The following is a 27,999-nucleotide window of genomic DNA, read 5'->3' as shown; positions in this document are numbered from 1 at the left end:
TGCGCGTGTGCCATGGAAACTGTCAACAACCTCAGTCGATGTCGGTGACCTGGCGACAAGATGGAGTACTGGGGGACGTATGACTTGAAAGCAAGTCAAACTTAGTTTACCCTCTATGGTTACTCTCAGACATTTCCTAGAAGCTAGATGACACAAGAAGGGAGCACTAGAAATACTTTCTACAGGTGACAATCTCCGAGCGGGTGCTTGTCACCAAGCAAACACATAATCCGATTTGTGTTATTTACATTTCAGTGTCTCGGTGAATAAGATTCTAAACATTAGTGACACCGTCATCATTTTGTGTGTGTTATAGGTAGAAATCGCAATCATTCAGGATGCCAGTCGCACAAAATAGACTTGAAACGTTGCAAGTTTGTAAATTATTGCAATGTGTTCGCGAAAGAGACCGCCAACAAATCGAGAAGCTCACGACGAGCGGTCTCCCACACTTGATCAACTATAACGATCCAACTGAAGGCACCACGGCTCTAAGTGTTGCAGCGATCGCCAACGATGATGAAATGATTGAATTTCTTCTAAATCTCGGCGCTCATCCAGATGTGATGGATTTCAAGGTAAGAATAAATATATAATTACTGTCAAAATGTATAAAATCGATGTTGAATCAGTTTTGTTATGTATAAAGAAACTAAAACATAAAAATAATTTCCAATATTTTTTGCAAATAAATAAATTGTACATGCCTGTGAAAACTGCTGAAAACGTTCAATTAAAAGTAATAACAGCTTATTTTGTCTAATCAAATGTATGAGTAAACTTACATGCTCTTAAACATCCCACACTGTATGACATCTTTTATTTTACATTAATAATAATAATAATAATAATTGGGTTTGTGGAGTACATATACTATGGTATAGGATTTGAATACAAACTAGCTAACAGTTACAGTTATGTAATTACCTTGGTTACTCATTCAAATTTGTTAAACTTGAATTTGTAAACATGTTCAACTGTACTATAATCTAGGATTTAAGTAAAAAGTTGAAATTTCCAAACGATACTATATTGATAGTTATTAAACAAGCATAATGAACAAGAAGAAAATATGTTTAGAATCTACTTTAAGAAATCACACATACAGTTTTGGTTTGAAATAATGAGTTTGAACTTTTTGAGTCAGTAGTTTTAGCAGTTTTCCAAAAAAGAATTTGTCAATGAATTTGTCAAAATTGCCAAATATGTCATATTATAAACAATAATAAAGTTTCTACAACTTATGGCATTTTCACTAATAGAAATTATTATTAGAGTCATAATTTCAACACATGCTTAACCCCGCCTTGGAGAGTAATACATTTCTCAGCGGGGTAATAAATCGCTAATACCCCGCCACGAGCATGACGAATGAACGTGAATTTCTGAGAGACAGAATAAGTCTTTTATAGCCCGCTTCAAAGCAAAAAGCTGCACGCTTTTTCTGAGCCAATGGATATCATGTGACAGAGCAAGCTGACCTCAGCTCAATCGAGCAACTGTTTTGTATCAATTTAGAATTTATTTGAATTATTTTACAATGTCATATTAAAACAGGTTGGTAAGATAAATTCGTCGTAGCAGGATCACGAGGGGTACATGGGGTTTTATGCATCCCTCGTTTGGTTTTATTACCACTCACCCCTGGCACGCATAAAACCCCATGTACCCCTCATGATCCTGCTACAACCTATAACAGCTAAATAAGAGCAAACAAAATATTTGTTTTTCCTTCCACATTGTGTAAAAAAGGTTTCTGCCCCACTCTGTTCTTTTTCCTGAGTAAGTGTACTTTTCCACTGAATCCCAGTTAGTTGCATGATCACATTGCTGACACATCAGATTTGTCAACTCCCCACAGGGTCGCACTGCAGCGATGAGAGCAGCAGAGTACGGCCATGTCCACTGTCTGGAGAAGCTAGTCAAGGCTAGTGCCAATCTCAGCCTGACAGATCTCGAGGGAAAGGGTGAGTAATTAGCTGAATAATGTACACCAGATAAATACAGCACCAGATAAATACAGCACTGTCAATGACATGCATCATTAACTTGTACAGAGCATCAGACCAGAGGTTTATGTTCTCCTGGACATATTTATACCATTCCTATCTAAAAGATAAACTTGATTACATGTTCGTCCCGCGGAATCTACAAGATATGCAGCTGTTCATGATAGTATTTGTCCCACTCAAAGCAGAGCAGTTCGCACTTTAAACATGTTTATATGTACATCTTTTGATTTTTAGTTTTATGAAGCCTACTAGTGATCTATTTATTTGACTCTCATGACTAGACATTCGCCACTATATGGCTGAGATACTGCCGATGTGACGTTAATTTTAACTCACTCACTCATGACTAGCCAGTAAAAGACTGAGTATGCGATTTACAATTAATGATGTGCATATTATCTTCACAAATTTCATCCCTATATTTTATCAGTTGGTTTACATATTTTTTCTAAATTTGGAGGTTTACCTTGTTTCCACATTCCTGATTTGTAGTGTCCGCTGATCCGTGAACAAAGTAATCACACACTGTTGATGAGGCAGATAACGATCCATCAAAGTGTTGGTGCATCATCCTACTGGTTTTGTAATATGCATATGTCATTTGCCAAATATTGATACATAATGACACTTGAAAGAGGACTTGTTGCCATGAAAAGCAAATTAATTGTTAATGATTTCCTTAGTGTGTAAAACAGTTGTTATCTGTATATATTTTGTCCTTTTACCTTTACTAATACATTGAAACTTTGTGATGTCCTCGGATCATGAGTGGCAATATAAGACCACAATGTGCCTAAGCATCCTGCTGAGATCATACTGGCATCATCATTTACAAGTATCATTTAGTTAAAGGAGTTTGCGTTAACAAGGTTTCACTGTATTGCAAATCATAATTCTTGGTCCGTCACCTTCATCAGCTGGATGTCAACTAGTACACGCCCAGTCCTTTAATAATAACCTCCTCCAACACGCACGTCAAACACCCCCTCAATTTTGCGTGTTTTGTCCTGGTTGTGCATCTGGGGTATCCCACAGCATTAATAATTCATTCCAAGTGGCAAATTAATGATAGGTAATTATTGTTATCTCTGTGGAGAGCTACAAGACAAACAGACCTTAACTCATCAACATGGATGCTCACACTAGTACAGACTAATTAGGTTGTCTGGGCCTGTGTTTGTCACCAGGTGTCCCCTGAGATCAATGGTGGTCAGTGCTGCATTTCACAGTGCCATCATTTCATAAGCTGTATTACATGAATCAACAGTTTGGGTGCAGAGGTATGGTGGCTGAGCCTGAATTTGAGGCGACATTTTAAAAAAAAAATTTGTTTACAGATCCAACCAACTGGAGCCCAAATTCAAAATTTGTGATAGTTATAATTTGGTTATATAGACTTTTAAGGTTTAAGGATGGATACAAGAACCACAAACAGACTCATGTAGACTCATTTGTGTAAAAAACAAGGAACACCTAAATTTTTCTATCCCTCTCTTAAGTGTTGTATGTGTACTGGACAATAAACATGCATTTTAATGCCAAAATTGCTTGGCAGAATTTGAATTTGAATTTTTTATCTGTTTTAATGTTGATTGTAAGCAGATAAATATACGTAGAAAGCCTCTTGGTCCATCTACAGCCAAATTGAACACTATTTCTATGAATAATCACATTATGATAAATCACTTATTATTAGAACACATAAAGTACTTTTACCTTTGTGTATACATGTCATTCATACTGATTTTCATGAGGTACATCAATGTCCAATAGATGACCATTAATTAAACATCACCTGTTAACAACTAGGCTAAGCTTTTTTCAGCTTTAATTCATCCAATATGTATTTGTCATTATGGTAACCATGGCAATTACATCCGTTTGTAAGCTTTTGGGTTGATAACTGCCCATGAATACCATGTAAAACTATTTGCTAATGGAATTAAACTTGAATGACTAGTAACACAGTGCAGTTTATTTATGTCATCAACTAAAACACAGCTTCTCACAGTTCCATCTAAGTCAATCCACTCTGGGTCAGAACCAGGAGTTCAGACACCAAAACGTGTCGTTAATTATCTGAAGTCAGGCAAACATTTCAAGATAATTGCTTGATGTGTTCATTATTCATCCCGCTGAGTTTGTAACCGACCACCTCACTATCATAAACTGCTCGTGTATGTGTTGGGTAACCGTGGTCCTGTGGTGACTAGTAGGAGGATCAACGTGGTGCTGATCTTCTTGTGGGGCCATGGAACCACTTTTTTCTCTTTCATATCATTAGGTCATGATCTCATGTTTATAAACCAATTGTTTAATTACCAGCTTGACTAGGCCTGTAATTAGCATCTTTAGTCCTATGTGTGAATTTAATGTGCCCCAGGTGTATATTGCTAGTGCTACATCTAAATATAGAACATCAATGCCAGGTAAACCGGTATTGGTTTTCTGCCGAAACAGATTCAATTGGGCATAAAAGGCAAAATATTATGGATCAATTTTATGAATGGATTAGTGATGACACCAGGTGTTTGCAATAAGGGTAAGCATGTCCTGCCCTACTGGCAGCACCCGCCACTCACACAATTGGTCTAAAAAGGTAAAATGTTTGTTTGTTGCCTAACATAACCCAGCAGTACTGCCATGTGTCACCTGACAAGTGCTACAACTAAACCAGTTTCCCAGGTGTTATAGTGTGATATCATTTGTTTCCCAGGTATTATAGTGTGATATCATTTGTTCCCCAGGTGTTATAATGTGATATTATTTGTTTCTCAGGTGTTAGGAAGTTATATCATTTGTTTCCCAGGTGTTATAATGTGATATAATTTGTTCCCCAGGTGTTATAATGTGATATAATTTGTTCCCCAGGTGTTATAGTGTGATATCATTTGTTCCCCAGGTGTTATAATGTGATATCATTTGTTCCCCAGGTGTTATAATGTGATATCATTTGTTCCCCAGGTGTTATAATGTGATATCATTTGTTTCTCAGGTGTTAGGAAGTTATATCATTTGTTCCCCAGGTGTTATAGTGTGATATCATTTGTTCCCCAGGTGTTATAATGTGATATCATTTGTTCCCCAGGTGTTATAATGTGATATTATTTGTTTCTCAGGTGTTAGGAAGTTATATCATTTGTTTCCCAGGTGTTATAATGTGATATAATTTGTTCCCCAGGTGTTATAGTGTGATACCATTTGTTCCCCAGGTGTTATAATGTGATATCATTTGTTCCCCAGGTGTTATAATGTGATATCATTTGTTTCTCAGGTGTTAGGAAGTTATATCATTTGTTCCCCAGGTGTTATAATGTGATATCATTTGTTTCTCAGGTGTTAGGAAGTTATATCATTTGTTTCCCAGGTGTTATAATGTGATATCATTTGTTCCCCAGGCATCATCTTCTACTGCATATCACCGACACAGCGCCATGCCAAGTGTATGGAAGTTGCTGTTAGCAACGGGGCGGAACTAAACAATGTTGCCAAGGATGGATGTCCAGTGTTCCTGTTTTCATGTGAGACTGCTCTGGAGAACGAGGACATGTGTCTGTTGCTCCTGCAGAAGGGAGCCGACCCAAACAGTAAAGTAGAGGTGAGGCTGCACAATAAACATGATGTAAGGCCAAATGGTAAACAGTGGTAAGGCCAAACAATAAACATAAGGCCTAAACAGGATGTAAGGTCTAATGATAAAGAGAGGTAGGCCTAATAATAAACAGGAGGTTGGCCCCAAAATGAACAGGCAGTAAGGCCTAACAATAAAGATAGGTAGGCCTAACAATAAACAGGATGTAAGGTCAAATGGTAAACAGTGGTAAGACAATAACCATAATGTCTAAACAGGATGTAAGGCCTAACATGAAGAGAGGTAGGCCTAACAATAAACAGCAGGTAAGGCCTAACAATAAACAGGAGGTTAGCCCAACAATAAACGGGATATAAGGCCTAACAAAAAAGAGAGGTAGGCCTAACAATAAACAAGATGTTGGCCAAAGAATGAACAGGAGGTAAGACTGTGAGTGTCTGACCAACACTTTATTACAGTCATTCCTGTGTATTTCCTGGACAAATCAAATGGTGACTCAATGGCCATCTACTCTGTTCCATCTGCCAACCATTGGGCATAGTGAAAACAAATACCTAATCACCTTGTTATACCACACCTGCCATTTCATTCCTTAGTTAACATAGATACATTTTTAATATAGCATGGTTGCCACTTTCGACTTGTTATTCAGTATGGTGAAAAAATTGTGACTCATACTTTGGTCTATTTTTGGATACACAATACATGTCTTAACAAAAATAATTCAGAAGGAATTCTCTGACCAAAGTACTTATAGTCATGTGTGCATACTCATTGGTTTTGTCATATTTTTGCACCTTAAAGAAAGTTTACAGAAAGAGTTGAGTGGCATTGAATGTTCTCTGAAGTCCAATTCTAGGCCTTGCTTGTATTGAGTAAATTCTGCATTTATGACAAAACGCGAGTTATCTTTGGAATCAATGTGTTACAAAGTGTTGTGATCACTTTAACATTGGGATGGAAGCCATTGCTGTGTATTAGGGCTGGTTCTGTTACTGTTCATTCTTCAGTCTGTCTGAATATGAGAAAATGTCAAGGGATGTACTTTTTTTAAAAAGATTTATGTACTATGACCCATAAAACCGATCATATCTTGTAAATTAGTTGGTAGATTGACATATAGTGAACCCCTGTTAACATTATAGGCACATGGACACCATGAATAGAACACAGGCCAAAATATGTTTGATGCATTGTACTAATTGTGTGTGTTTTGTCATTGTAGAAGAGTGGCCGGACAGCCTTGATGGCGGCATCCAGTGCAGGAAGTGTGAAGGTTGTCCGAGCGATACTGGAGGGTGGGGGGCTGGTGAACGGCATAGATATCCGTCGCAACCACGCAGCACATTTCGCAGCCACTGGCGGTCACTTCGAGGTGCTGGCCTGTATGGCGGGGTATAGTGCAGAGTTCAACCAGACGAACGCAGAGGGGAACAACCCAATCCACATGGCGTCCAAGACTGGGCATGGCATGTGCTGCAAGTTTCTCTCACAAAGAGGTAAGGAGTTCATCCCACAGTCTGCACAGTCTACTTGAATTATATCACATCCATTTGATGGAGCAGACGGCTTGTATTGTATCACATCCATTTGATGGAGCAGACGGCTTGTATTGTATCATCCATTTGATGGAGCAGACGGCTTGTATTGTATCACATCAATTTGATGGAGCAGACGGCTTGTATTGTATCATCCATTTGATGGAGCAGACGGCTTGTATTGTATCATCCATTTGATGGAGCAGACAGCTTGTATTGTATCATCCATTTGATGGAGCAGACGGCTTGTATTAAAAACAATTATGACGCAAGTATGCCACAATAATATTGCTGAAGAGTTCCTGAGATGTTGCTGAAACTTTTATAGAACTTGTTCACTTACATACATACATGTATGCACAATCCTGTGGGGGAGCTGGTCGTAAGGAGATCAGACTTGGTGCCTTGGTCCACAGCGTGGATCGTTGCAAATGGCATCAATCACTGAATTGTCGTACTTGATACAGCTGGTATATTGCAGAGTGTGGTGTTAAACAAACAAATAAAATCTGTATGCTTCCAACATTTAAAAGCATTACTGTTAGAAAATAAAATGTGTCACCATGAAGATGACTTCAGTTACATCTAATACATCAGAGTAATCAACCTGCAGTGTTTCAAATTATTAATATGACCCTGCTATTGACATGACTGGAGAAAGGGTTCAAAATAACTACATGTATATAAGCTTTGGTAAGTCCATCACATGATAAATCACTTGTACCCATTGCATGTGTTAGGAGTTGACTCATGTGGGTGTCAGAAGTACACAATGGCCGTAAAGTGTGGGATGATCTGGGAAGACGGTCCGCGGTGACCTGTGTGGTTCATACAGCCTGGATGTTCACACCATCAATCACTTGTGTTGGCTCCTAGTCTGAACTAGATGTACCAGCTACCATGATGATCTGTGGGATCTCTGTAGCACTGCACAAGCACAGATACAGCTTTTTAGAAAAGAGGGTGTGTGCTTAAAATACAAAAAAATGCTTCCACATAATTCAGGAAACCATTTGCTCTTGTAGGCCAAATTAGTCAATTAATTGTTAATATGATAAGCATGCTACAAAAGGAGGGTGTACCCCTCATCCATCTCTGGATTCATGACCTAACACTAGTCACGCACACACATCTGTATTTACAGGGGGGGAAGGGCGTCCTAGTAGTCCGAAGCGCTGCTATTTGCTGTGCAGAGTTGTGGACCTTGGGCATGCCAGCAATAAATGATCGGTTCATGTCAATTATGTTTCTAGGTTTGTGAGCTCCGTACCCATGCGCAAGAGTTTCACCAAAGTGGTAAATGTCTGACTTGCATCTCTTCTGGCTTTCCTCCAACATTTAGCTGACACACCATGATAAAACTGGAATCCAACATTTAGCTGACACACCGTGATAAAACTGGAATCCAACATTTAGCTGACACACCGTGATAAAACTGGAATCCAACATTTAGCTGACACACCGTGATAAAACTGGAATCCAACATTTAGCTGACACACCATGATAAAACTGGAATCCAACATTTAGCTGACACACCGTGATAAAACTGGAATCCAACATTTAGCTGACACACCGTGATAAAACTGGAATCCAACATTTAGCTGACACACCGTGATAAAACTGGAATCCAACATTTAGCTGACACACCGTGATAAAACTGGAATACTGTTCAAGGCAGTGTTAAACTCACTCACTCACTCACTCACTCACCCACCCACCCACCCACTCACTCACTCACTCACTCACTCACTCACCCACTCACTGTATTTACAGGTTGCAACCCCAAACCAAAGAACAACGAAGGCCTTACACCACGAGTCATTGCAAAGGATGAGGGCCACAAAGAAGCATTAAAGGAATGTAGAAAGGCAGAAAAGTCCTTTGGGAAGAGCGGCAAGAACAATGACCCCTGGGTAATTGCGTTGTATGACTGGGTTTATGAAAGACAGAAACAACTTGGTGATATGTTTAGGAAATATGACCCGGACGAGGTGGGGTCTATATCAAAGGATGATGTCGTTGATACGATTATTGGCTTAAAGGCACCAGCAGATGAAGATGAACTCAAGAAAATTGTGTCGACTCATGACAAAGCTCGAGATGGAAAGGTAGACTATAATGACTTCTTTGCTGCGAAAAAATGGGTAAATAAAAATTATTTGATGAGTGCGTTTGAAGGGAAGAAGAAAAAGAAGAAGAAGGGAGGCAAGAAGGGGAAGAAGAAGGGGAAGTTCAAGCTTGTCATGCCAATCTGTATGCAGGAGGACGGGGCAAGGACGTTCGGGGGAGGACCGCCCGAGATGTTCATTCCCAGACACATACACTTCACGGACACAGGGCGGTTCGACCGCGACAACCCACCCACCCATCCTCTCCAGGACGATTCGGCCTGGTACTTGAAACAACCAGACAAGACGTATCTCAACATCACTGAGGCAACCAAGATGAGGGATTTTGATTCGCTGAAGACTGCTATTTCGAAAGGTATTCCAGTGGACACGAGGGACAAGTATTACAAGACGCCCCTGATGGTGGCGTGCCAGGGGGGACTCATCGACATGGCCAGGTTCCTCATCGAGAACGGGTATGTTGATGAATAGCTAGGGGTCTACTCTTGCCGGTCAGATCCAAGATTGATTCCTCGCTTAGAATCACCCAAGTTAAGATCACCCAATTCTTTCATATTTCTATAGAATCCATTGCTCTCAAAAGAAGTTAGGATCACCCAATTCTTTCATATTTCTATAGTTATTCTATCATGCCATGCCAGATTTACTATTGTAATATAAAAGAATCGAGTGGTCCCAAACTTCTTTTGAGTTGTATATTTGTGCAGCCTGGGACACAATGGCATTGATGATGTTCAAGTCTGAGATTAATAACCCCACATACAGTCAGACTTAGGAATTTGAGAGCAAATAGTTTCACCTTTTGAACTTTTTAATACCTTTCCTTATAATTGTGTAGCTGGATTTGATACAATATGTATAACAGGTTCAGTGATAATTAAAGGTTAATATATGCCCTTATTGCCTACTGGGGAGGTCGGGTAGCCTAGTGGTTAAAGCGTTCGCTCATCAAAACAAAGACTCGGGTTTGATTCCCGACATGGGTACAATGTGTGAAGCCCATTTCTGGTGTCCCCAGCCATGATATTTCTGGAATATTGCTAAAAAGCAGCGTAAGACCATACTCACTCACTCCCTTTTTGCCCATTGTTTGTTTCTTAAAGTGGGTTCCAGGGCAGAAAAGTCCTAGTGCCCATGTTTGTCCGCCATGTTTCTGGTGCAGAGGTGCAGAGGTGCAGAGGTGCAGCTGTCTCCAGCTGGAGATTGCAGAGCATCTAGGTTGCCCAAACCCTGATTAAAATGAGGAGACTGGATGGTCACATATACATACATGTTATCAACACAGGCAGACAATTCCACAGTGTAGTAACATATTTCCGTTTCTTTAGAGCTAGTGTGAACGCCCGGGACAACTTCAAGTGGACGCCACTCCATCACGCCTGCCACTCCGGCCAGCTGGATGTCGTGGACTTGTTGTTGGATCATGGGGCAGAGATCGACGCCTCCACCATGGGAGGTGGCACACCCCTGACCCGTGCCATCGAGAGCTCCAGGGACAACGTCGTCCAGATGCTGATTGACAAGGGAGCCAAGGTTCAGACAGAGAACAGGAAAGGTCAGGATGTTTCCTTTCTGGAGGACTCTTTCATGTCTTGGATTGTCGTATTTATCATGCTTAGTGGATTACTGAAAACTTAAACAAGAGTTTATTTATTTTATCTGATCCTGACTCATACTTATTGATTATCTCTTTCTCTTCTAAATAGTAGTGGAATCGTCCTGTTCTGTTTTCCCAGAGAACAGTGAAAAACATCTCATCCTAACGCACCCTGTGTTCGCGCAGGTGCACCGTAACCACATAACCAAGACCAGTAACTCGTCACTCTCTCTTTTTCGCTCCATCTGTGTAGTTGTGAAAACTTTTTTTTTGTGACGGACCAGTTAAGTAACACTTGTATAATTTTATATAGAAAGTCATGCAGTCATCATGCAACACATTGGCCCATTCGTGTAGCTGCACATCATGGTGGGAGAAAGCTCTCTAATCTTCTTTAAATAGAAAAAGAATCGTAGCTCTTGACTGGTGCCACAACACCACATTAAAGGTCATGTCCACAGCACAAAGTCACAAAAAGGAATAAGTGTTCAAATCAGTGAAATGTGTTAGTGCAGGCCCCCACTCTCCGTTGCTATGGTGAAAGACCGGCCCCGTTCCATAAAGTGATCGTAGCACTACAACAGTCATAGGTCTATGGTACAGTATGGTAGTTACGATCACCTTAGTGCTATGCTCGCTTTGTTGAACAGACCTCAGATACAGAGGATGAAGGTGAACAGAGGATCACTGGGATAAGCTTCTCTCAGCTGTGATCAGGCTTATGTAGTGAGCATGCGATCACGGTGATGGAGTGAACTGAGCTGTCAGTGTTGTGATTTGCATGTGTCGCTAGCATGGTGTACTGTATTCAAAAGCTGTATGGGTTTAGACACCATGACACTGATTGTTGAGGGGTTTACACCAACATTAAGCTTGTAGAATCCTGTACACCACACTAAAGACACAAGAAACGATTTATCGTTATGAGTTCATAAATTACAAGACTTATTTTCAGTGACAATCAGATCCATCTTCTGACAGCAATCTGACTTTTAGAATAGTAACTTGAAATGCAAAAGGTACAAATGAAAGGATATAAGCATTACCTATAATAATTTACAAGTGTTTGTGAGTATTTCATACACTGATAGTACATCTGAAAGACTGGAAAGCGAAGTAAATGCTTGTTTCAATTATTTTGGAGTTACAGTGTACATGGTGTCACATTGATTATGTAGGTCACAACCCGATGGACATCGCCCAGTCGTGGGCCGACCCCCGCTGTCTGGATGTGGTACAGAAGAAGTGGGACTCCATGCCCCCCCCAGGGGACAAGAAGAAGAAGGGGGCCAAGAAAGGGAGTGGAGGACCCAAGGCCAAGAGACCATCGTCCGCCCCAGGGGAAGGCAAAGAGACCGGCTCACCATTGGTAAGCTATGTTCTGTTGTGTGCTTGATCCCTGTGCTGTAGTCCACAGTAGGCTTGTTTGCATTCTCCACACAGTAGAAATATCTTTGTGGAATTTTTCCCAATTAATTGAGCCACATATTTCATATAATCTGACATTAAATGTTTGATAGTGCCTATACTGTTTGGAATTTTTTTTTTTTTAAAGAAACTGAAATGCAAAATGTTTAAATTAGTTACTTAAATTAATACTTTTTAAGCTATATTGCAAGTCATGGCATGAATCTGTAATAATGCTGTTAACGTCATCACTAAAATATATATTTACAATGTGCATCTTAGTAACAGTTTATTGTGTTGGTTATTGCTTGAAAATACAATCTGCATCATTATTTGTACTGTACATCAGTTGTTTCCAGTATAATGTAAAGCACTGACAGTCTCTCCTCTGCTGTAGGGCCATGCTATAACCAGTCAGTAGCACTGCTGTAAGTTAAACACACTCCTAGGCTAGCTGTATGCTTTCTCCAAGCCTCTCCCTGTAAACTGGGCTCCTGCTTATGTAGACTAAATGTACACAAAGTGACACTGACTCCTGCATACACCATAAAACAGTATTCCCTTTGGTTGAGGTGGCAAGGGTTGCCTGTGTAGAAGTGGTTTTAATTACTAATGTAGTTTTTCTGTTTTCTGAGTATATATAGTCATGATACTGTAGATTTAAATATGCCTGTCTGTTGATGTTTATTTTATCAAAAATATATATTGCCCATATAACATAGCTAATGAATAGTCAATATCACACGTCTAACCAACAGGTGGGGTGTTTCTTTTAAGAGCTGTTATATAAGCAAGTTTTCTGCCAGTTCTATCTTGGGGCACAGGTCTAAAGTGCTTCAATTCACTCTGCAGAGTTGTGTCCCTTAGTCATGCCAGAATCCACTGACCATGGGTTTGAATCCCAGATTTGCCCTGTTTGTCATTCTTGGTTTGTCAGCACCATACCTCTCATTGTGGTATTAATTTAGAACCTGCATCACTTCGAGGTTTCCTCCCTCATCAAGCTGACACACTGTGATATAACTGAAATACTGTTCAAAGCACCAGAAAACCCAACTCACTCACTCACTCACTCACTCACTTCTGTTCTGACTTGTACTATTTGTTCTATTCAGCATATTCAGGATACTGTTAGACATATCAAGGTAATCATTACAGATATGGTTATGAATAATTCATTAATAGATATGTATGCTTTTAATGTTGCTTTCAGAATAATGCTTATGTCATTGTATATGCAGATTTTACACACATTGTCAGATTAATGGGGAAAGGTTGAAAATTTGAAAACCCCACATAGTTTCAGAAGTATTTTGGTATTTATACATTCGTCTGCCTTTCATTGAATACAGCTCAACTTTTGATAAGGAAATTGAGCATGCTAACACTTTTCATACTGTATCAGTCTTGAGAACATGACACTGTTATATGGATAACTTCTATCAGTCTCTACAGTGAAACTATGTTAGTCCAAACTTGTTTTTAAACTTGATTTATTAATCCACTGACTCCCCAAAATTGAACTGAGAAAAAATATTAATGAGAAGAAGTTGGTTTTTTCCCCTGCCCAACAGAAGTAAGTAATGAGTAAACACACCTCTTTTACTGTTGCTAAATTATTTAAAGTACTACAATTAAAACCTGTCGAAAACTTTTCCTAAAAACTCCCATTAATTTTGCTACCTAATTAAAAAAACTTTTAAATCCCCCAAAAATATTTGCAATTGGAATTTTTGTATGTATTTTTTCTGACCTACCGACCTGAAATTTTGGACCAAAACTCTGTAAACAAAATAAAAAGACGAAAAAAGTCTGTCCTTAGTGTAAACCTTGTTTAATTACAAACACGAGTTTCCAGATGATCTACATCATACACGGAACATAATGATTATTTATTAGTCAGGAATATTGTTCCCTGTAATCTGACTGGTTTCACTCAGAACAGTGCCATCTTGCCATCAAGGTTTCACGGTCTACATATGTTAAGGTATCAGTTTAATGCACCATGAGATGACAGGACCATCCCTGTAGTATGGGTAGAACATGGAGGTGATGCAACTGGAAACATCGATGCCCAACTGTTGAACTGTTTATGTTGTCAGCCTAAGGTGGAGAGTGCAGGTGATGTAGACCTCGATGATATTGACATGGAGGACTTCGATTTTGATGACTGACAGGTGGCGACGCGTGGTAATGTTTTGTGTTTTTGGCTTCCCTGACTAATCTGACAATTATCAAAATTTCACACTTTGTGGTCACCCTTCAAAATGGAATAAATGGAATGTACATGTGTACAAATCAGATCTGTTACGATGGGTAGTTCCTCAAGTTGAATGTTTGGCACATGCATGTATAGAATGGTGTTTCCTTCATTACCACTGACAACTGTGTGTAAGATCTGCAGTGCTGGCTTTACTAATACATGGGCAGGTGATAGCAACATGATTTACCTCTGATAGCAGCAAGGTTTATATCTGATAGCAACATGGTTTATATCTAATAGCAACGTGGTTTATATTTGATGGCAGCAATGTTTATATCTAATAGCAACATGGTTTATATTTGATGGCAGCAATGTTTATATTTAATAGCAACATGGTTTATATTTGTTAGCAGGTTTTTGCCTAATAGCAACATAGTTTATATAGGTTAGGAACATGGTATATATAGCTCACAGCAATGTGTATTACACCTGATAGCTACACTATATATCTGTTAGCAACATTGTATACATCAGATAGCAACATTGTATTAACATATAGCAACATTGTATTAACAGATAGCAACATAGTATGTTACAAATAGCAACATTGTATATATCAGATAGCAACATTGTATTAATAGATAGCAACATAGTATATTACAAATAGCAACATTGTATATATCAGATAGCAATATTGTATGTAACAGATTGCAACATAGTATACATGATGTATTACAAATAGCAATATGGTACATGTTTACATAAGGCTAAAAAATATAATAGTCTTGGTTCTCAGGTACCCCCACATCATCATAAAGTCTGCTGCACATTTCTTTTTTATTTACATTTTAAATGTTTTGTTGTTGTTGGTTTGATATTTAATGCCGCCCTCAGCAATATTCCAGCTATATGACAGCGAATATTCTTTTTAAAAAGTTATAATTCTTAAAAGCTATGCAATCCAATATAGTATGCAGTTACTTCCCTTTACATGCGCACTGCTTTACTGTTATGGTCATGGCGGCATTGTATGCTTGTCTATGTAGGGAGGCCCTTTCCCAGGTTGATGGTACACAACTGTTTTTTTGGTTATATACTAGTACACAAAAATAATGCCCACCTGCACTATATTTTCAAAAGTAATTGCCTGAGAACCAAATCTTTTAGTTTTTAAAGCCTATGCCATGTTTTAAATGTTAAAGCAAAATCAGACTCACGACCATAAGATAGCAGAATCATTGGTAGTGGGAGTAACAATATCAGATTGAACATATGACTGATGCATGTGAGCTACAACATCTGACCGTGAACAGGTACCATGTTTAGGTGCAGCAGCTATTCCTGGCTGTATATTCTGTGTTGTGTTCAGGGGAAAGGCTGCAGCACATATGTGTCACTAACTGTCTCTTCATTCATAATCTATTTTGTGGTGAAACACTGACATCAGCTGCAAAGAACTGGCCTTGGATGATACCCTCCTTGATTGTCCTGTATTATAACTCTATATCTATTACGATGAATACCCTGGACCTGTCTGCTAACATGAGGCACATGCTGCCTCCAGCTCCCTCTTATCAGTAATTTGGCACAAAATATCTCTTACTCATGAGTGTAATTTGATTGGACGGCTATTTTAGTATACAATTTATTTCTCATATAGGCCAAAGTCCATAATGCAAGTACATCTTAACTGTATATGAAGAGGTATATGAACAGACAACCATAAATATCCCTCTCCTTCCCACATTCCTCCCCCCACACCCAAAAATCCACATCCCACACCCCAAACCCCACACCCACATCTCACACCCATACCTCACACCCAACACCCACACCCAACACCCAACACACACACCCACACCCCAAACCCAAACCCAAACCCACCCCCCACATCCCCACCCCCCTCACCCCACATCCCACACCCCAAACCCCACATCTCACACCCATACCTCACACCCACCACACGCAACACCCACACCCAACACCCAACACACACACCCACACCCACACCCCAAACCCAACACCCACCCCCCACATCCGACACTCACACCCCACACCCACAGTCGCACCCCTCACTCCACACCCACACCCCACCCCACACTCCACACCCCACCCACACCCACACCATCAACCCACCCACATCCACACCCCACAACCCACCCACAATCTCCTGTTTTGCATGGAGCTCAAAACTTAATCATGCTCATGGGTCTACAGTATTTATCATTAAAGTGTGGAGATACAATACTCTGGATTATCAAGGACCGGATGACATATCGTTGCTGAATATTGTGTTGTGTGTATATGCCTTTTGTCTCCTCTTCGTCATTAATTGTGTGCAGTGTCAGTAACATGTGTGACAGGACAAATTGATGGCATGACAGATGATAGTTATATGAAAAAACTCCTTTTGAGTAGAATAAAAAATGTTGAAAGTTCATCCTTCTATGTCTTGAACCTTTCTACAATTGATTTACTTGAATAATTCCAAAAACACTGTCCGACATCATTGTCTTGTGTTTATTCTTTTCGTACTGTGTTGTGATCTGGAAGGGACACTGGCACTATTATGTCAGGGTTTACATTTGATCAACAGATTGGGATGTGCATGTAGTGTTTGGATGACCTCTCAAGTCTTTCAGTGTTGTTTATTTCATTTCTAAACATCAATCTCCAAAACAAGAAAATCATACTGAAACTTCATCCTTTAAGCATAACCCTCTGTGAGCCTTCGTGGATAGGATTGGTCGACAGTAACCTATGTTTGTCGTAAGATTCCACTAAGATGGATTGGGTGGTCTGACTCTGTGCTTTATTGTGTCACAGTGCCATCACAGTGGATCGTTGCGTTCAGTCACATGACTTGATTATCTACCGGCCATTGTGATACAGCTGGAAGATTGCTGACTGTGGCTTCAAAGAACATTCGACCCGTGAAGATTCCGGGGTCCAATAGGTCTTCAGCAACCCATGCTTGCCGTAAAAGGCGACTAACGGGATTGAGTGGTCAGACTCGCTGACTTGGTTGATGCATGTCATCGATCCCAAGTGCGTGGATTGATGCTCATGATATTAATCACTAGGTTGTCTGATCCAGACTCGATTATTTACAGACCGCCGTCATATAGCTGGAATATTGCTGAGTGCAGCGTTAAACAACAAACCAACCAACCAACCAATCAAACAACATTCACTCAAAAAGAACTCGCCATAGAACGGCATGGTCTAGGCTAGCACTTCAATAAGTGGCATGATTAGAAGTTACCAGAAAGTGTTTTTGTATACTTTCTCTTAACATCATTCTTGTTTATCCAGCCTCCAGTGCACCGCATGCACGACGAGGGCATCCCACACCAGCGTAAAGGATCCATCTTGCGTGCAGCGTCGGCGTTGGCAGGGGGGATGGAGGAGAGAGAGGACATCACCTACACCCCGCTCAAAGCCTGGACCAAACAACCCAGCACTCGCAACCTCATTGAGCAGAAGGAAGTCAAGCGAGACAGGTTCGGCTGGGAGGTCGACTTTGATGATTTCGAGATGCCTTTCAAAAGCAATGTATCAAAAAAAGTGGAACTGTTTGGTGGTTTGGAGGAGTGAATTTAAAGTCAAGAATTATTGGCAAAAGTGTTATTAACATTTATTAAAACCCTTACGATCATGTCGCACCATTGTTTTTGCAGTTGAGTCTGTGCCAGGAATTCACTGGCCATCCTGAACGTGCGTTAAAACAAGTACTGGTATATCTGATGTAACTATAGGTCATTATGCAAAATTATGGAGAAGTTATATATCCGCAATAACATGGTTTAAGCTGGACAAATCACTTGAATCTGTTGATTCCGAAAGTAGCATCTCCCAGAATCAACATATTCTCATGATTTTTCTATTACAAATTATATTTACAAGCATTGGCACACCAACCACTTCATGCATGCTTTTTTTCTGCTCAAGGACAAAAAATAAAACACAATTTCCCATACTAAATAAAGAGCAGCTGTCGTCCTCCACATATTGCCTTGGGTCAGTTGGGACCAAATGGTAAAATCTTTTGCTTGTCACACCGAAGGCCTTGTTTCTATTTCACAAATGAGTACATTGTGTGAAGCATTCTTCTGGCGTCCCCCACCGTGATATTGCTGTAATATTGCTAAAAGCAGTGTTAAATCCAACCATTTTGATGCTTGTGGGTTTCACCAAAGGTGTAAATGGCTGAGACCTGCATCACTTCAATCTTTCTTCCCACATCAATCTGACACACTGTGATATAACTGGAATACTGTTGAAAACCGCATTATACCCAACTCACTCACTCACTCGCTCACTCGCTCACACACTCTTTTGACAATATATTTAATAAAAAGTTATGAGCCTGTAATCTCCAAGCTGTCTTATTTACTTCCTCTGCAGCATTGTTAATTTTAGACAGCAGACAAGCATTAAAGTTGACCCATTCGCAGGCATTCTCCAGTACTTCAGTGAGATATTGAAAGTACAACCCCACCTAAATGTTATTTGATGGAAGTATTAAGTCATGTGATACAACTGCTGCCTTTTTGTATATATATTCCTAATAGTTAAAACTGACACCTACTTCATGCAATATTTGTAAATAAAGACTGCACTGTTTGTATGTTGTAAAATACTTGCCATACATTGTCTTAGATAATAACTCACAATGTATATAAATTGTTAAGTTATAAGCCAGTGTGATAACAGTATTATATCCGTGTGTTGAGACTTGCGTGTACGTTTACTTAAAGTGTGCAAGATCAGATTTGTGTTTGCTTTCTATGGTTTGTTAGATGTTCAGTTTTACCCCTAAGCTCCATACAGCCATATCTCCTTCTCAGCCAGGATTAAGGTTGTGTCATGCACTGCAATGGAGCCATTGTGATACTATCTGGATTTTGGCGGTTTTGTGTTGCATCACTTTCATGGAGAGACATTATTTTAGCAATATATTGTGATGAGTCAAGATTTAGCAGATGGACTGCTTTGGACCATCTAATATCTTCAAACAGAGCAGGTAATACATTATTTGTTGAGATTTGTTATCCAATATCAGATAAGATATATTTGTAAATCTGATTTTGCACCCTCAGAAGTAAGGGTATTGTATACTGATGTTATTGTTTGGGTACATGTAAGGTGCTGGTTGTTTGTTATAATGGGGTGTGGTGGATACAAGGGAATCAGGAGGGTCATAAAAAAATATGCAAAGCATTAGGGGAGAGTTATTATTTTCAGTACATTAGTGCGTCAAAAAACTCTGACCCACCCCTGTAATAAATGACCGGTCCCTAAATAACAATCTATTGGTACTACATTGCACCAGACTACCAGCTGTGGGGTCCAGGAACTGAATTATCATTGTGATACTGTACACCAAAAAGCACCAAAACCTGTATTTAACTTTATTTTTTATATCTAAGATGGCGTCATTGCCTTGTGCCTTTACAACTGTGTTTGCCTTAAGTTACATGAAGGTACAAAGCTGCTGCACAAACCATGTCTGCCTCAGGGCCCACCTCTGCTGTTCTGTGCCTCTTTGACTACATCCTGAAAAAAGTCTGTCATTTGTGATGCTGCTAAGCCCCTTAAGGTACCAGGGATTCCAATTAGAGGTATTCAGGGTGTAATTGCAATTATATTCAATTTTAACAATAAATAATGGTGTCTGTAAAAAATTCTTTTATATATTCAATTTTTTCTATATTTTTAAATTGAACTTCAAATTGCACCCTTTTCTCAGTGCTTTTGAGATTTGTGTTAAGTAGTATTTGGAAGTCAGGATGAGCTGTGAGACTCAAAGTGAAAAATGGTATTCAGGATTCAGGGGAAGAGGGGGATGGCACCCTTCCTTGTCTCATTTGACATGTGTGACTTTTCTATAATCCACTACAGGCTGATCTCTTTGTTGACATATACTTTTGTACTAATTCATTATTTTTGAGAAAGCTGTGATTTACTGATATGTTGCATTTGGTTCTAAATAAATTGTTTTGCTAGGTGAATAGTGAAATGTTTAATGCCAAGTCTTAATCACACACACAAAAAGACAACGGAAATCAATGTCTGAATAGTATTTGTTCATTTGTTTGTTTACCATGTTGATGTATGGATAAAAAATAAACAACTACCATTGGATAAGGATTTTGTGTTTCCATACAAATCAGATATTAGCTGTCTACACAACATGTTGTGGGTCTTCTGTCGGCTAAACTTTTGTTTGTGAAATGGGGTTAAGCGTTGCGTTCAAGACTACTGCACTTACAAAGTGACATGCCTGCACATGTGTTTGTGTGTGTGGCTGCTTTTACTAGTCTGGACTAATGTCGATTTTATAGTGCTCGCCCACTGGGATACCATGCTGCAGTTTAACCCCACTCAGACACAGTATACCGACTCCGAGCCGACCAGTCCTTGTTTTAGCCCCTTAAGGCTGCGCACCAGGTAGGGTAACAACAAGTACCATCTTTTAACATCTTTTGGTATGATGTCCGGGCGAACACTCTACGACTAGACCATGGTGGCAGTCGTTGATCATAAGAGACGCCTAAATCGAGTGGTCAGACTTGGCGACTTTGTTGACGTCATCATACCCTGATATGGATGGTGGCTCCTGATATCAGTCCTTGGTTTGACTGGTCCAGATCATATACAGGCCACTGAGTGCTGCATTAAGCAACTAACAAACCAACTGCCCAAAAGGTTTGTTTTTTTAAAAGTCACATGATCCAAATATTCAGCTTGAAGCATGGTAGTTTTTGTAATGACAATACACAATCATTTATTTCATAGGATTTATTAACTATATAACCATTTTTATTACAAGAGATAGTCTATGAGTACATACAGATTCAAATAACAATAAATATCTTTCATATACACAAGACAGACTTGAATGCGGAAATATAACCTCAGTAGCACAGTATAGAACATCACTTCTTCAAGTAGGGAAGATACGGAAATAATGCATGGACTATAAGACTACCACACTGGGTAGAGTATATACCAGATGATCAGTTAGAAACAATGTTTCATAGATCGAGAAACTTCCAAGGGATCATTAACAACATGTACTACTCAAAAAAAGTTAAATAACACCCTATTTTTTCATATGACTATAGTTATAATCTGTTGTGAAACAGTTGGAACCAGGTGGAGTGCCAATATAAGATCATTGTGTTACCATGGTTACTTGTAACAGTTAAAAGGATTTCACTGTATATTATACACATTTGGTAATATATAAGCAGGAAACTAACATACTACCCCAGATCTGTCTATCTGTGTCTCACTACCGCTAGTCAAAAGGACTCCTATTTATGCTCAGGAAGGACTCTCATTTGTATGTACCTTATTTTCACCTAGTTTTCTTAAAAGATGTAGGATGCGACAGCAATGTCTACAACACACTGATTCCGTACACAATATACATGTTAACAAAGATTTACTAATTTCATGAATTTACCCTGAGTGTTGATTAATAAGAATTCATAACTGACTGTAGGAAATAAACGATAAAAATGTTAGCATAAAGTTGAAAGATTGTTCAGAGATACTCCGTAAGATCCCAAACTGACACAAATAGTCATCTAATAATAACAAACCTACCATACAAACACTAAAAATTATTTGACATTTAGAATTTTCAGCTCCATCCAAAGATTTATATATTCTATAAAACATGATCAGAAAGACAAAGTTTGGATAATTACTTTCATATGGAAATTACATAAACACTGTAGGGCGTAAACATATTTCCTAATATTGATAACTTAATGATTTTCAAAGGGCTAAAATATTTTTCATTAATAATAGTATAAGATCATTGGCACCAATTATCTTTCAACACCCCTGCCTTGGAACAATATGTTACAAGTGAATACAGACCTTTCAGCAACAATAAATATTAACAAGTGATGTTTTTGTACAATTATAAACAACAATGTACACAGACTTTCTTGAACAGGTATAAAAGAAATTTCAACCCAAGATGTACATCAACTGCATCAGTATACATGTCCATGGCATCCTGTACAAGCATGTAACTGAGTGAAACTGTCTTACTTTCAAGGAAGGTGTACACTAATAATGATGTAATCTTTCATGCAATAAGACTTCAATATGACATTATCAAATCATGTTATAATTTTAATAAACAAAATTGATGACTTGGTAAGAATGTTTGAATTCATTCCTTGATCTTTGTAAAATAATCTGAGCATTTCATACAAAAAATACTTTCTTCCAGCAACATTTCAAAAGTATTGTCCTACAGAAACTTTGGCATCACCAATCATTACATTTTCCTAAACGTGTGTAGAAATTCCTAAATATTAATGGTGCAGCATTTTCAACCCAATAACTTGATGCTTACAGATTTAACAACCATACAACAATTGTTTATACCACATAATATAACAATTGTTTATACTCCATAACAATACAACGATTGTTTATACTACATAATATAACAATTGTTTATACCACATAATATAACAATTATTTATACCACATAATATAATTATTTATACCACATGATATAACAATTGTATATACCACATAATATAACAATTGTTTATACCACATAATATAACAATTGTTTATACTACATAATATAACAATTGTTTATATGTCATAATATAACAATTGTTTATACTACATAATATAACAATTGTTTATACCACATAATATTACAAGTGTTTATACTACATTAACAAAATAACAACATTATGAAGCAATGTGGAAGCCAACTAGACTGTTCTCAACATGTAACAAGTGTTATCATCAAATATTTGATGTTATTGGTGAAGCTATGCATATATGCCATGTATATCCATCCATACCCAGTTCTTGTGCCAAAAGAAGTATGTTTTTCATAAATGGTTGCATTCAGACGTAGCATGTCCACTACACGGTTTACATTAGTCTGAGATTAAAATGTTACACTTTGGTCTGTTATAACCTTCTTTTACTGGTGATATTACTCCAATATTTCCCAAAATGAAAATAAAGAAAAGTTAAAACATGTTGATTGGTCATCATGGCATCATGCAGTTATTGTGCCTGAAGCACATTACAGTTTGACTATATACTGTAACAATCTGTGAAACAATACACACCATCTTGCACAATGTGAAAGATGAAGTTGCAAATACCTGCCCAATACTCAAAACATGTCCATGTTTCATCCCTTCCACAAACAATCCATCACAAATGTAATTCTGTTTAATTATTTTTCTTTAGGGACTTGTCATTTATTTTAAGGGGTGGAGGGAAGAGATAATAAGAGAGAGATGGGGGGTGGTGGTCATGAAAAATTGATACAGCAAACAGCTAAAAAAAAAAACCAGGACAGGGAGTGGGGGTGCACCGCAATTTAGGGGTAGGGGCATGAAAAAAATGACACATTGCCATTTTTTAAAGGGAGTGGAGAGTACAATCCTACCGGCACCTCCCCACCCCCTTATATTAAATGACCAGTCACTAATGACAACATAACCACATAGATAATGCTGTACACACAAATATTACAAATATTTACATTATCTACAAGAATATCAGTTTCTCAACAAGATTAAGTTACAATGTACTACACCTTCCACAATGAGCCATTGTCCTTGTGTTCCTGATATATATGATTTTAGCACTGAGACAAATACCTTACACATCCCAATCACTCAAGTTATTTGCCAATCTGCTCTGCGTGAAAATAACGACATCTCCAAAGGCGGTCACATCATGTGAACAATGAGCCAACCAATCTAATGGAAGGATGTGTGGGTTCTTGAGCCAATCAGATGGCAGCTTTCTAAAACGATTTAGTGTCATTTCTTTACCACACCCATTCCTTTGATGCTATATCCCTTTATGGTGTAGATGCAATGGCATGCGACACTGTATAAAATATCCACAATATGGCACATAATTATCTATAATTTCTTAAATACAGAAATGAGATGTGCTGGTCTGCTTTGCTGCTCATTCATGCTGATTGACGTCTGCTATGGCGGTGTCACCAAATCTTCATGCAAAAAGAGGTCAAACAAAGATTGACTATTTGCTTGCATACAAAAACACAGAGATCAGTAATGAAACTTGAATTTGCATATTGGGATCAACATTGTTTAAAGTCAAAATATTTTGAACCATAGCTACAGTAAAATGAAAACATGGTTTACTTTTTGTGTCTAGTTTCTGAAACATTCTGACAACATTGTATTTATGATATGCATAAAGTATAAGGCACACACAGGAAACAACACAAGGACTGTGTTAACAAGAATATCTGAGGTAAGATAGATTCAACAAAACACAAATTAAAGAATAACCAGACAAGTGATATGGTTATAGCTCTATAACACACGGACATAAATTTGTTATTGGACCGAGTTATCAATATGTCACATATTGGACGGCTTGGCACTATGCAATAACATAGTATAAAAGAGTTATCTCCCTTAATTTACATCAATATACAACAGAACGGGTGGATGAGCACCAAATGTATATATATCACAGTCTGGCCTGCATCAGATACATGTATATTCTACTGCATCTAGAAAGTGGTAACTAGTACAGACTTCAAAATACTTGAACTTCCACTACCTAACAGAGACTAAGACTAATTCGAGGCTTCATTCATATACTTGGCTTATGGATTTTATTGTAAAACCTTAGGGTCGGTGGTTGAAATGAAAAGAAATAATCTAAAACATGAAGAAATCCTTTAAAAGTTTTGTCAGACAGGGGAAATATAGATAAAAATATAAAGAATATATACTTTGGTAATGATAAATCATAGGATTACTTCCCTTCCCCTTCGGTCTAAATTTGAAGTTAGCAAACATGAGAGTAAGAAAAGTAGTACTTTACAAGTATTATATCTTATTCCACATTTATTTAGTTTGGGTTGGTAGGTCCATAAACCAAGTAATTAAAAGCCTGCCTTATCACTGTAGTGACTCACTCTTTGTAGACTTAGAACTGATGGGACCAGCTCTCTGGTCTGATTCCTAGGTACATTCAGAGTAAAGTTTTAGTCAGATTTAGGGAACCTGTATTAATGTCCATGTGTCCAGTTAGCTAATGTCGGGTTGAAGTCTTAGTCAGTTCATCAAATATGAGCAACTATTGGTTATAAAAATACAACTAGCCAGAAATAACCTTGTTGTCTGATTCAGACAAGTTCAAACTTTTACAAGCATAGTTTCCATTCCATCTACACAGAGCTAATGGCAGCTGATGCAAAGCAAGGATAGTTCACCGATTTACAGGACCATACTACAGAGAGCTAATGGCAGCTGATGCAAAGCATGGATAGTTCACCGACTTACAGGACCATACTACCAACACAACATCCTGACCTATGAAAAGCAAAGAAGGAGAGTCTTGGAGTAGTAATATCAAGGCAGGGCAGACCAGCAACAGGCTTAAAGGTGGCCTTCTCTCCTTCATTCAAAGTCCTCTGGAATCCCCAAACAAGGCTTACATTACAGAGTGGAAGGTTGATGGTTCGCTCCCCTGGCTGCACCTTATCAAGGATTCGGAAAGATGGTACTTCTTGTTACCATGCCTAGCATTTGGGATTATATGCATAAAAAAAGGACTGGCCAGTTCAGTTTAATTCTCTCTGAGTGGCGTACCCATGTTAAACTGTGCCATGGTATTTCAGTAGGTTAGCACTATAAAACCAGATTACATTTGAACTAGTACAAACAGCCACACACACACACACACACATGTATGCCCGTAACTATGTAAGTCAAGTAATCTTAAATACAACGAACGTTAAACCCCATTTCACCTCACCTAGCACATCTTCCCGAGGCAAGAAAGTTAACTGACCATAAAATTCCAGTTTCCACCCTTGCCGAACTAGGCTGGTATTATGGAGTTACATTTTGGCTGGACTAATAAGTCTATGTAGCCACTGGTGGTGCTACGATCGAGCCAAGAAATTCCAGCCTAGTTTGGAAAGGGTGGAAACTGGTCTTATAAAGTCAGATACTCCCTTGCCTCGGGAAGATGCACCTAGCATCAATGGGTGTTTCTACCCACAAGTCCTTGCAAGAAGTGTTTATATAACAAGCAGCCAAGATAGCAGCTGTACTTCACATCGTCCACATTTCTATGGGCTGGTTTTAATGTGATCCCCACATCGATGAAAGTAACCATAGTGTGACACAGGTCACATGTTACTTTAGAGTGAGTGAGTGAGTGAGTGAGCGAGGGAGTGATTAAGCGAGTGAGCGAGTGAGTGAGCAAGCGAGCAAGTGAGTGAGTATGGTTTTACATCACTTTTAGCAATATTCCAGCAACATCACAGCAGGGTGATCCTAACCAAATATCAAGAACACTGGCTATGATGTAATAAAGGGAGGGTAATGGAAGTATAGACAGAAGGCTACCTTTAAGACATTGGACCACCTGCATGACAACATCTACCAGATTCCCTTCCCACCCTCATGAGAACAAGTCAGAAATCTGTCTCAGCACAATGACAGGATATGGAAGTTCCGAGCTATTCTCACAGACACAAGCTGACAAATTTACTCCATCTAGTGAACAAAATAGTTTTGTGTTCAACCATAATACTGAAACAGAATTGTCTATATTTGTTTGGTAGAGGCAAATATTCTGTGAAGGTGACCTGCATCGTCTTCTTCTATTTGTGTAAGGTTCTAAGGTGCAGCCAGACAACAAAGTGACCTCCAGATGAGGAGCAACACTACAATGTCATTAGCAAATAATCAAAAGAGAAGAGTTCTGAAATACACCAAAGTATACATCGAGCTTTTTTGTGAACGAATAAGATCCATCTTCATTATGTTCTCATTTGCATAAAGACATAGAATGCATCTGCTACAAGTCCCAGGTGAAACAGAATTTGCTATCTGCTTTTATCACAGTTTAACAGAGGCATCATCTGTGATATCACAACTTTTCTACAGTTCTATGAAGTCATATATACTGTATATGCAGTTTAATAATTGACTCATCTCCATCAGTGTGGTTGTTATGGGTTACTCCTTGTCACACCAATTCCATCCAGACTGAACCAGAGCAGCAGGCTTGGTGGTGTGCACATGTTCTCCTGACTGCAGGTCACATGACAGGGTTGCTGTAGTGTATGAGAGTGCTCTCCCCTTGAATAGGATGTAGCCTATTGTCTGTCAACTGAAGGTAGCGTGTATGTGAACAGATTCTTGATGGGCTTGGACTGAGCCTGAAACAAATACATCCCTCATTATAATTAACTGTGTCCGTTGTTTAATGCCACACTCAGCCACATTCCAGCTGTAGGATGGCGGTCTGTAAATATTCCCACACAGACACCAGCATCGGTTGCTGGGGACCTTTATTCTTACCTAGAATCCCCACACAAAGACCAGCATTGGTTGCTGGGGACCTTTATTCTTACCTAGAATCCCCAAACAGAGGCCAGCATTGGTTGCTGGGGACCTTTATTCTTACCTGGTATCCCCACATGGAGGCCAGCGTTGGTTGCTAGGG

General features: G+C 38.9%; 2 protein-coding genes across 8 annotated transcripts in view; one reads left to right on the top strand and one right to left on the bottom strand.

Annotated features, from left to right (window-relative positions):
• The first annotated feature begins 1 nt into the window (after position 1).
• Positions 2-18,694, top strand: LOC124137077 (ankyrin repeat and EF-hand domain-containing protein 1-like). 5 transcript variants are annotated; one of them, XM_046503225.2, is made up of 10 exons: positions 2-185; positions 317-578; positions 1,862-1,967; positions 5,411-5,610; positions 6,830-7,103; positions 8,916-9,726; positions 10,600-10,826; positions 12,047-12,237; positions 13,391-13,420; positions 17,794-18,694. In XM_046503225.2, exons 2-10 carry the CDS (start codon positions 339-341, stop codon positions 18,073-18,075), a joined length of 2,361 nt encoding a protein of 786 aa, XP_046359181.1. In that variant the 5' UTR covers positions 2-185; positions 317-338; the 3' UTR covers positions 18,076-18,694. The 5 variants fall into 5 exon arrangements, with proteins under 5 accessions (XP_046359181.1, XP_046359185.1, XP_046359184.1 ...); XM_046503229.2 differs by adding an exon at positions 12,673-12,703 and having other exon boundaries at positions 2-578; positions 17,794-17,898; XM_046503228.2 differs by lacking the exon at positions 13,391-13,420 and adding an exon at positions 12,673-12,703 and having other exon boundaries at positions 2-578; positions 17,794-17,932.
• Positions 18,695-26,392: 7,698 nt separating this feature from the next.
• LOC124137076 (MAPK/MAK/MRK overlapping kinase-like) overlaps positions 26,393-27,999 on the bottom strand; it is a 62,935-nt gene continuing 61,328 nt past the window's right edge. For all 3 annotated transcript variants that reach the window (XM_046503222.2, XM_046503224.2, XM_046503223.2), the window contains one exon: positions 26,393-27,712. In XM_046503222.2, the coding sequence (XP_046359178.2) occupies positions 27,650-27,712 (63 nt within the window). In that variant the 3' untranslated portion in view covers positions 26,393-27,649. The remainder of the gene's footprint in view (positions 27,713-27,999) is intronic.

The sequence above is a fragment of the Haliotis rufescens genome, unplaced genomic scaffold (genome assembly GCF_023055435.1).
Source record: "Haliotis rufescens isolate VD_foot unplaced genomic scaffold, xgHalRufe1.0.p SCAF_3, whole genome shotgun sequence".
NCBI lineage: Eukaryota > Metazoa > Mollusca > Gastropoda > Lepetellida > Haliotidae > Haliotis > Haliotis rufescens.
Note: the sequence above shows the minus strand (reverse complement) of the source record. Positions and strands in the feature narration are given on the sequence as shown.

Coding starts and splice junctions, on each gene's coding strand:
- LOC124137077 (XM_046503225.2), top strand. CDS start 339: ATGCCAGTCGCACAAAATAGACTTGAAACGTTGCAAGTTTGTAAATTA. Junction 7,104..8,915: donor CAAGTTTCTCTCACAAAGAG/GTAAGGAGTTCA, acceptor CTGTATTTACAG/GTTGCAACCCCAAACCAAAG. Junction 12,238..13,390: donor AAGAGACCGGCTCACCATTG/GTAAGCTATGTT, acceptor TGTTCTATTCAG/CATATTCAGGATACTGTTAG.